Source organism: Helobdella robusta (genome assembly GCF_000326865.2).
Source record: "Helobdella robusta unplaced genomic scaffold HELROscaffold_51, whole genome shotgun sequence".
Classification (NCBI taxonomy): Eukaryota; Metazoa; Annelida; class Clitellata; order Rhynchobdellida; family Glossiphoniidae; genus Helobdella; species Helobdella robusta.
The window spans coordinates 678,231-690,002 of record NW_008705261.1 but is presented as its reverse complement, the minus strand read 5'-3'; the positions used below and the strand labels follow the sequence as shown (position 1 = coordinate 690,002).

The following is an 11,772-nucleotide window of genomic DNA, read 5'->3' as shown; positions in this document are numbered from 1 at the left end:
CAACCAACCAACCAACCAACCAACCAACCAACCAACCAACCAACCAACCAACCAACCAACCAACCAACCAACCAGCCAGCCAGCCAGCCAGCCAGCTAGCCAGTCAGCCAGCCAGCCAGCCAGCCAGCCAGCCAGCCAGCCAGCCAACCAGCCAGCCAACCAACCAACCAACCAAGTTTTTAATAAAAGTTAGATAAAAAACTGTTTTATGTGTAAAATCGACCAAAAATTGAACGTGATAAGCGAAAAAAGGTTGTCAGCCGCATTGCCACAAATCTTGGCCTCCCTCCGTGAAAATTTAAACATTTTCCAACTCTTGGCCTCTCGTCAAAGTTGTCTTGATCCGCCACTGCACAATAAGCACCATCGAGCACCATCATCTGCCGCAATGTTTGAACGCCGTCTGGCACCAACATTGACCACTCCTTCGAGCTAAAAAATATATTTCGAACTTATCAGGCACTTCAAGATTTTAACACATATGGAAATAGTCTGTCAAACCTTCTTTGTATATATTTATTCCAATAAAAATCTAAATTTTCTGATTGTTAGAATCACGTTTGAAATGTTTATAATTGGTATATTATGTTAAGAAAACCATTTAATTAAATCTTTTTTGAGAATTTGCAAGCGGAATCGGATGTTTTAAGTTTCAAGCTATTTGGCACTGAATCATTATATTAATCGTACCACAGAAGTTAAAATTTGTAAATCGTTTAATTTTTATAAAAACTTTTTTCACGCCATTTTAAGTTCGAAGTTGAAGTGTTGGACTGAATTCATTCCTCCACACCAAAGCACGAGATAATTTGCGTCACACACACACACACAGACACACACAGACACACACACACACACACGCACCCACCCACCCACACACACACACACACACACACACGCACCCACACACGTACCCACACACACACACACACACACACACACACTGTCATAGTAGCGTGTTAAGATACAGTTATTTGTACTCGAGTCGCACTCGTTAAAATAATCTTTTTGTAGTTTTTTTATGAATGGTGGAAGCTTAAAAAATGAGTGCAAATGGAATAACGGATGGAATGATGAATGAATGAACGAACGAACGAACGAACGAACGAACGAGTGAATGAATGAACGATCGAACAAATGAACGAATGAATAAATAAATAAATGAATGAGTAAATGAATGAATGATGAACAAATTAATAGCTGATCAATTCTCTGATGCATTGTAATATAAAAAAAAAATTTTTAATTTAAAAAATGATTTACAACGAATAAATATTCAGCCAAAATGTTTTTAAATTTTAATTATTTTATCGTGACTGCAAGAAACAATGGCGGAAAAATTTAATGCAGAATAATTTCATTTCAGACTTTTTTCTTTCTTTTTACCTTCAAATGGAAAATTTGTGCCTGCCTATCTTTCCATTCATTATATTTTATGTAAGCATTTCTTCATATTTATTACACACTACATTTATCACCCCTATACCTCACACACACACACACACACACACACACACACACACACACACACACACACACACACACACACACCACACACACACAGACACACACACACACACAGACACACACACACACACACACGTACGCACACACGTACGCACACGGACACACACACCACACAGACACACACAAACACACACCACACAACACACGCACGCGCCTACGGTTTATTTCTCAAACACACAGATCTATATATACCCACTTGGATAATTTAGTTAATAAATGCTCGCCGGTAACATTCTTCAATGTCTTCAAAGAAGACACCTCAACTTACATTCTCACATTTAAATGGTTGTATTTTTGAGTGCAGGCAGAGTAGTCAAAAATAAATTTTTATAAAAAATATTTTGAAGCCTGTGAAATTTACATAGGCAAAGACATGAAAATGTGTTAAAGATAGGTATGAACATGTCAATAGAGGTTAAAAAGTGAATTTATAACATTGTAGGACAGCGTGATGTCCTTTTGATATCGTGATAGTCGAGGCTTTTGAAGCTGGTGTTACAATGGTGGTGAAATGTGATTGATGCATAGGCTCCGGTGTGTTACTGATGCCTCCAAAGAATAATATTTAATGAGAGAGAATCGCCACAATAATAACAGTAAAGTTATTGTTATTTAATTAATTAGTCACATTAATTATTTAATTATTATTTTATGATATGAATACACACACACACACACACACACACACAGACACGCTTCTGTGCGCCTATATAATCATGGAAATCACAGAATTTTCAGCAGTGCCTCATCTCCAACATCTCAATTTTTCTGATTGTGGTTGTTCTAGTCGTCGAATACAATTTTTTTTTATGCTGATGTTGATGTCGTTGTTGATGTCGTTGTTGATGTTGTTGTTGATGTTGTTGATGTTGTTGTTGATGTTGTTGTTGATGTTGTTGTTGATGTTGTTGTTGATGTTGTTGTTGATGTTGTTGATGATGTTGTTGTTGATGTCGTTGTTGATGTCGTTGTTGATGTTGTTGATGTTGTTGTTGATGTTGTTGTTGATGTTGTTGTTGATGTTGTTGTTGATGTTGTTGTTGATGTTGTTGTTGATGTTGTTGATGATGTTGTTGTTGATGTCGTTGTTGATGTCGTTGTTGATGTTGTTGATGTTGTTGTTGATGTTGTTGTTGATGTCGTTGTTGATGTCGTTGTTGATGTTGTTGATGTTGTTGTTGATGTTGTTGTTGATGTTGTTGTTGATGTTGTTGTTGATGTTGTTGTTGATGTTGTTGTTGATGTTGTTGATGATGTTGTTGTTGATGTCGTTGTTGATGTTGTTGATGTTGTTGTTGATGTTGTTGTTGATGTTGTTGTTGATGTTGTTGTTGATGTTGTTGTTGATGTTGTTGATGATGTTGTTGTCAGTTTGTTGTTCCTTTCGCTTTATAATTTTGTTGTTTTAGTATACATGAAATATTCAGTATATGTAATATTAGTTGTAAAAGTCGTTTTGTATGATATTATCTCTACTAATACTACTACCACCACTGCTATCACTACCACTACTACTACTACTACTACTACTACTACTACTACTACTACTACTACTACTACTACTACTACTATTACTACTACTACTACCACCACCACTACTACTACTACCACCACCACTACTACAACAACAACTACTACTACTACTACCACCACCACCACTACTACTACTACTACCGCCACCACTACTACAACAACAACAACTACTACAACTGTTGTAGTAGTAGTAGTAATTGTAGAAGTAATGATACGTACAATAGCCTTGAAAGAGGATAATGCAAATAATAAACTGTAAATATAAATTGTAAATTAATAAATAAATTAAAAAATAAATTAAAGGTGGTTTCATGGCAGACGATCGGTTCGAGTACTTCGATGGCATTTTTGTTGCGGTCGGCGATGTCGGGTCAGAGCGTTTTGAACAGGTCTGTTGTTGGATGTTTTCCACATCTGCGAAAATTTCAATACCCAGCTGTCCGTGTGTTCGTCACGATGTTGTCAATAATTATTGAGAGGGTTTTGTTATGACGATTCAAGCATCTTTAAATTTATCTTTAAATTTATTTTTATTAAGATGGCAGGGGTTGAGCCACAACTTGATAGGACGTGTTCGTTAGGATACGTTAGTTGCATCACCGCATCTGGGTAGGGTGGCCTTTCTTGGTAACTGTTGAATGAGGTATTTTCCAGTGATAATATTAAAAATAATAATATTAATATTAATAAAATAGTAACATTAATAATAAGAATAAGGACAATAATAATAATAATTAACAAGTTATAATAATACTGATTATTATTATTGCTATCGTTATCATTTTCGTCATCATTCTTAGTATTCTCGGCATTCTCGTCTAGTCATTCATTCGAGACATCTGACAGACGTCACGTGCATCATCAGGGCGGTCTAGACGATTAGGGAAGGAGTCATCTTCTTGCGTCTGCTGCTTACTGACTGAACAGAGAGAAAGAGAGAGAGAGAAAAAGAGAAAATTCAAATAACATTAAAGATAAAAAAACTAAGAAAATGAAGAAAGGAAGGAAATGAAATAAATTAGAAACGGAATGATGAGACAGAAACGCCAAAATGATTGAAAAATTCTGTATGAATGTTTATATATTTGTATGTGTATGTATGTTTGTATGTGTGCGCGCGTGTGTGTGTATGTATGTGTGTGTGTGCATATTAGAAAAAAAATAATAAATAAATGGATGAAAAATCAAAATGTGATTGAAAATTTGTATAATTTAAGGACAGGATTATTAAATGATCGGATGATTGAACGAACGAACAAACGAATGAATGAATAAATAAATTTGGGCGTCGCGATGGTGTAGCAGTGAAGGGCCTGGCACTGCTATTGCTGTGACAGGGTTCGATTGCAAAGAGATCTGCGCATATCACATGCAAAACTCTCGAACTTTCAAAAGTAAAAACTCTCGTTTTTACTTGCACAATGTGAATAAACAAATAAAATTATCGAATAATTTAATAAAATTTTATGTTGTATTTTTTAGAAATAGAGAAAGAAGAATCTTAAAATAACGGAATGAAAAAAAAATTGGACAGAGACAAAGAGGCAAAGGAGGAATGGAAGGTATTTTAAACAAGAGGAGAATTAATTAAATAGAACAGAGTAATGTTTTTAAGAAATTAATGGAGGGTGAGGAGGAAAGAGTGAGAGAGTGAAGAGAGAGAAAGAGAAAAAAGAGAAATGGGGGTTATTGATTTAATCAATTCAGTAGTTAAGAGTTCTTACTATTTAAATGTTTTTGATAATTCACTCCATTATGTGTTTATGTATGCTTTTTTTTACTGTTACGCTGACCGGGTTCAAACGCAGAAAGATCCATGACCGCCACAAGCGACGTTCGTTAGGCGTCCGTTGTGTGTTTGAGACTGATTGCTTTTGAGAGATAAGGGAAGGGGAATAACATGCACGCAATCGCAAAAAAGGTATAAATAAATATATATTTATATTTATTATATATATATATATATATATATATATAGGTGTGTTTGTTTATGTGTGTGTGTATGTGTGTGACATCTTCCTGCGTGTGTAACATCTGTGTGTGTGTGTGTGTAACATTCATATATATATATATATATATATATATATATATATATATATGTATATTTGTAAATAAAATTATCAAATAAAACAAATATAGATTGCATGAACTACTTCGACAGATGTACAGTACACTATTGCGTACCTTATCAGGTCAGTAGCACCACACACATTACATCTTCCATTTATTTATGCTTTTTAACCATTGTGTAAATTTTCGACTTGCCATCAATGCCATTTATATATTTATATATTTATAAATTTTGGTACGAGGTTTTCAGTGATACAAACTTCATTAAATATTTTTAATTATTTAATGAAAATTTAATTTTTAATTATTTAAGAATTAACCCAAATACGAAATGTTGAATCTAATGGTGAAAAACTAATCAACGCATAATGGGCAAAAATATTTAATGAAGTTCATATATTTATAAACATATATATAAATGTGTTTGTTTGTTTATGTGTGTGTGTGTGTGTGCGTGTGTGTGTGTGTAACATCTTCCTGTGTGTGTAACATCTGTGTGTGTGTGTGTGTGTGTGTGTGTGTGTGTAGCATTTGTATGTGTAACATTCATTTGTATGTGTAACATTTGTATGTGTGTGTTTGTGTGGTTTGTTTGTGTGTGTTATTTAAGATCATTTGTTTTTTGTATGATATATTCAAATTCTATACATACCTGTTGCGCATTTGCAAAGGTTGACACAAACAAACACATGCTAAAATGTAAAAGTCTGTAAATAGTTTATAAACATTGTTTGTTTGTTTGTTTGTATGTATGTATGTATGTTGGTATGTTTGTTTGTATATATGTATTTATATTGGATCAAGACTGTCAGAAATGCAATTATTGATGAAAATCAGGCATGTTCAGCGATATTTAACTTCAAATTTAACTTTTCGATTTTTCTAACGGTTGATCGTAAATCATTTTCAAGTTTCTTTAGTTCAAAACCAAAATTTTTGTTTATTTCATGCATAATAGAACAGAAAAAGCTTTTTTTGGTATTCCTATACCACATTCGGTGTTCAAATTAAATTTAAATATAGACATGACATACATTTCTTGTCCATATCTACCAATATAGATGGTGTGCGATGTGACCTAGCATTTATATTATCTGACCAAATGACCATAACATTTGTATATGTACGTACATACATATACAACACACAATACACAAACAACACATGGATGTTAGGTAGGTACTGTTAATTCAATGTGGTATCTATGTGTATGATACATTTATTGACTGGCGCGTATGGTATCACGGGATACAGACTGGTGTCAGTGAAAATTTTATTTTCAATCCTATGATCCCGTTTTAAGAATAAGACGAGCGTTTCTTATTATTAAATTTAATAGGCTCAGGCCGTGTTGCGTTCGTTGTTGTCGGTGCTGTTTGTTGTTTGTTGTTTGCTGGTGATGTTTGTTGTTTGCTGGTGATGTTTATTGTTTGCTGGTGATGTTTGTTTGTTTGTTGTTTGCTGGTGATGTTTGTTTGTTTGTTGTTTGTTGTTTGCTGGTGATTCGTTTGTTGTTTGTTTGTTGTTTGTTATCACTGTTGATTGATTGGATTAATTGTTGTACATTCATCAGGGTTGCAGTTGTTTATTCTTATGTACTGTTCTTAGTTTCTTATTGTTTATTCATGTGTACAAAATTTTGAAAATGTTTACATTTTGACGGGGGCCAAAATTTTGACGGGGGGGGGATTTGTGGCAGCCAAAATTAGGCTAGCGATCTTTTTTTCTGCCTATCAGTGAGTTTTTGGTCGTTTTTAGACATGAAAGGGTGCTTTTTTCTGTTCAAACAATGAGTTGGACTAAATTTTTATGAAAAATCTGCTCACAACGGAGGGTCAGACCATGGACCACCGGCACCCCTCCTCATACGCCGTTGTGTGTGTATACCTATTCTTTTCAATTATGACTTTATTTATAAATACACCCATGTTTACAGATTTGTAATGCCGCTAAAATACACGCTGTCGTGTGTCTCTATATATTTTTGTTTAATCAATATAGCACCTGACCTTTGCCGCAAGAGCCGGGTTCGAATGCGAATGTATCCCGGTTTGTAGTTTGCTCACTCAAGTATTTTATTATTATTATTATTATTGTTATTATTATTATTAGCATGAAAAAAATAGACAATATCTAATACAGTCCCTACACCCGCATCAACAAAATGGTATGGCGAAGGATGTTTTGTCAGTCGAACATCGCGCGGAGCCGTTGGGTGCTAACAAATGTTTTTAAAACACACTGCATTTATTTATTTGTTAAAAGAATGAGAGATTGTATATAAATGAAATAGAAAAATGTTTATAACTTTAACTAATGGGATCGGATCAGAATTTTTACATTCAAATTGCAAAATTTAAGTAAATATTTCAGCACTGTAACTAAGAAGTTTATTTACAAAGAAAAAACAACTCTACAAAATTAGATCTGCAGATCATTTTGAAAAATAAATTATTCGCCAACGAAATTATCTACCACGTAACCCGTCAAAGTTGTGAAACTGAATGGAGGTGTCGGTGGGTTGGGTACGCATTACTCAAGGAACAAAATAAAAAATAGTTTATCAACAAAGAATTGAATAGTAAATGCAAGAATGTATTTGGAAAGACGAGCAGCTGATAGTAAATGCCTGTTTGTGTGGCAATGGTAAAAGATCAAACTTGATGCATGATGCAAACACGGGCAAACTCGCTCGCACAAAAAACACACACACGCAAGCATGTAAGTCACCGTCGCCAATCGATAACATCCAGTCATATATGTTCTTCCGATAATTTCGCTGCTCTGTTTTGGTTCACTTTTTTATTTATTGACATGTTGGTATTTTTATGACCCTGTTCTAACATATTTTCGAAGTAAGAATTTGCTGGGTGTCTCTCCCGTTTGTGTGGCATGCATTCACAATGTAGGCCTACATGGGTATGCTCTATAAGTAGGACGACTTGAGCAATTGGCTCGTGCAGCAGGGTCGGCCTGGAGGATAACTGGCGGCCCTACGCTAAGCCTATTTGCCGATCTCAAATATTATAAAAAATTTAATAAACTCTTTAAAATTGTAAACGTTTTGATGATTTTGACATAGACGAAGACTCATTTAAATGTTTTTTCATCCATTCTAACACAAGACAGTAACAAAGCGTGAGTTATTGAATGAGTTATTTATAAAAATGCGATGAAATTTTGATTATCGACAAATAGAGTGTTTACCATTTTCTAACTGTCTCAAGAAATATATTAAAAATTTTTAAAAGAGGACACCGTCGAAAAATGACCAAACAGCTTTTCTAGCTGCCCTGACCTGAGGACTTAACATTAAATTTCATGTATTAATTTTCTGATCTTCCATGAGTGATGCGCCAAACCTAACTTTCACTTTCATTTGATTAGGTGGTAAGGTAAGTTAAGGTGGATATTTTTCAAACAATGCTACCCCTGCTCATTGTTGCACTAAATCGCAGACTCTTTAATCCAGCTACTCACAGAAATTGTTATTATTCTCCTCAAATTACTTCTTCGGTGTTTTATTAACTCTGAGTGTTTCTGTTTCATATTGCCGTTTAACGACTTCTTCATTTTTACTTTTTGGTTTTCCCATGTGTAAATACTTCGAAGCTATTTTTTGTGCCTTTACATTATCCATACTTTTATTATCCATATCTTTTACAACTGACACCTTTCCAAGTTTAAAAATTTCCATTTACAAACCCATCAACGGATACTTTATCATTAGCAACAACAAAAAAAAACAACAAGGAAACAAAAAACAAACAATAATTAATATTGTTAGTGCATTTACACGAAATTCCGGATGATGTTTGGTATAAAAATGTCCTCGCTCTTAGACTAAAAAGATCATTTGAGACATTTCTGGTCTTCTTGTTTTTTTTCTATAAATTATTTCAAACAAATTAACCAGAGCCATCGTTCATTTATCATGTTATAGTTATTTCAAAATTGACACTTTAGTAAACGAAACGAAACAAAACGAAATTTTATTTTCTCTATAAAATTAAAAAAAATTAATAACAAGGAGTAAAGTTAATTTTCAGCTTAAACAAACCTATACATGTTTCAGAATTACTTGAGAGCTGTCTTTGATAATTTGAAGTTTGCTAAGGTTCAAACGCATACGAATAACGAGCTAAACATCTCACAATACACGAGGCCTATCATGCTTGGGTGGGAATCCCTCTTTCGTATCCAAATGGGGTCGGTGCGAAGCAGGACTAGGCGCCATCAAACGTCAGGGTTGTTCACTCTTGCGTTTGCATGTTGTTCATGTTGTGTTTGTAACTGTGCGCATACGCACAGCTCACACTTATACTACACAGATCCAAAAAACACACACACATACATATACACACGCACGCACACACACAAACACACACACACATATATATATATATATATATTCATGCATGTGTAAGTGGGATGTGTATGTTTTTTATAAATCTTTTATTACAATACTTGAAAGTATGATCAACAAACAGAAACACACACATACAGACAGATGGACACACACACACACACACACACACACACACACACACACACACACACACACACACACGAACACATATTTCCAATACATGCACACACATGTATATATAAAATATAGATGTAGATTGTAATGCATCTTTGGATGTAAGCATTCCCGAGTCTTAGTAGGTGCGATTGAATGCATGTAAAGTGCTCTCCAGCGACATTCTCAACACTAACTTATGTATATTTTTTAAAAATTAAAAAATTTAAATTAGTCTATTAAGTAGTCTATTTAAAAATTTAAACAAAGTTTAGAAGAGAGCATACATGAATTGTATCATTATATATTTTTATTTCATTATGTATCTACCAACATCTTTGTATGCGTATGTATTTTGTACGCATGTCTGTACGTATTTATGCACGTATCTGTCTGTTTTTATGTATGTATGTATGTATGTATGTATGTATGTATGTATGTATGTATGTATGTATGTATGTATGTATGTATGTATGTATAAATTGACCTAGCCATTTTGGGGCCATGTTGTCGGAACAACATTAAATAGAAATCAGCAATGGAAACTGATTTTCATCTTGGCAGTTAAAGTTAAACCCTAACCCACTTTCCTATTTTTACCACATCTTCTTCTTTTGAAATGTATTATACTACTACTCCTCCAAAAGTTTCTAGAAATCTTTCCTACAGATCACTTGAGCAGATAAACTTTTGTTTATCTAATCAAGATTGGTCTTCAGTCACTACACTAACCGATATCAACGAATGTTGCACAAATTTCTACTTTCTTTTCTTCAGGATTCTAGACGCTGTCTCACCACAACTACCTTCTAAGTACAAACGCCATAAAGGTTGGATCAATAAAAATATCATCAAATTATCCAAAACTAAATATAAATTATATATAAAAAGCATCAAATTTCCTACCGATACTAACATCTCTGCTTACAAAAAGTTCCGTAACTTCTTCACTTCAATAAAAAGAAAGACTGAGCGCAAATTCTATGTCATCAATTTTGCTATTTCTAAAAATGATCCCAAATACCAATGGAAACTGATAAAGCAAGCCCTGAACTCCAATTCATCTTTTCTTCCTATATCTAAACTCACCATTAACAACATCCCCATTGACGACTTGAACACTTGAACGAACACTTTACTACTATCTGCAACAAACTTCTTTCTACTCTTCCTGCTGTTTCAACTAATCCGATTTCATTCATAAGCCGCTTTCTATCTGATTCTATTGATTTTTACCCCATCTCAACTTCTGAATTGATAACTTTAACTGCCAAGATGAAAAATAATAAATCGGTTGCTGCTGACGGATTAAATATGTTTTTAATAAAAAATACAATTCACAATTTAACAATTCCCCTAATCCATATTTTCAATTTACCTTTGTCCACTGGTGTATTCCCTGATACTTTTAAAACCTCTAAAGTTATTCCTATATTTAAAAACGGTAAACCTGATGACATCAATAACTATAGACCCATTTCTCTTCTCTCTCCACTATCCAAACTTCTTGAAAAATTAGTTTATACTAGGTTGTTCTCCTTTTTTGAGGCCAACAAAATTTTTTGCAATAATCAATACGGTTTTAGGCCAAACCACTCCACAGAGCTTGCTACTCTTGATTTCATACATCACATTTTATCCAGGTTGAATGACAAAAAGCTTTCAGTTGGATTATTTTTAGACCTTTCCAAAGCATTTGATGTAATCAATCATAACATCTTACTAAACAAACTAAAACTTTATGGTGTCAGAAACGTAGCCAACGATTGGATTAAGAGTTATCTCTCTTCACGTAAACAATACGTCTCCGTTGAAAATCACCAATCTACTACGGCCTTCATCCTAAACGGCGTTCCTCAAGGCTCAATCTTAGGCCCTCTACTTTTTCTAATCTATATTAACGATATCCAAAATGTATCTACCGATATAAAATGTTTGCTTTATGCTGACGATACCAACCTCCTATTTACTCCTGATAACATCTCAAACTGTTCTGATTCAATTAACCAAGTGCTCTCTAAATATTCTGATTGGTTCTCTGCTAATAAACTCATAATAAACTACTCTAAGTGTTCTTATATCATCTTTGGCCCAAAAATCTTATCAAATTTGTCTCCAAA

The 11,772-nt window shown here is 33.9% G+C and overlaps 1 protein-coding gene across 1 annotated transcript; it reads right to left on the bottom strand.

The window, feature by feature from the left end:
• Nucleotides 1-2,272: 2,272 nt before the first annotated feature.
• On the bottom strand, nt 2,273-5,793 carry HELRODRAFT_178994 (hypothetical protein; the record flags this gene model as incomplete). Its single annotated transcript, XM_009027862.1, has 4 exons — nt 2,273-2,914; nt 5,093-5,094; nt 5,621-5,622; nt 5,783-5,793. 4 exons carry the CDS (start codon nt 5,791-5,793, stop codon nt 2,273-2,275), a joined length of 657 nt encoding a protein of 218 aa, XP_009026110.1.
• Between the last annotated feature and the right edge of the window lie 5,979 nt (nt 5,794-11,772).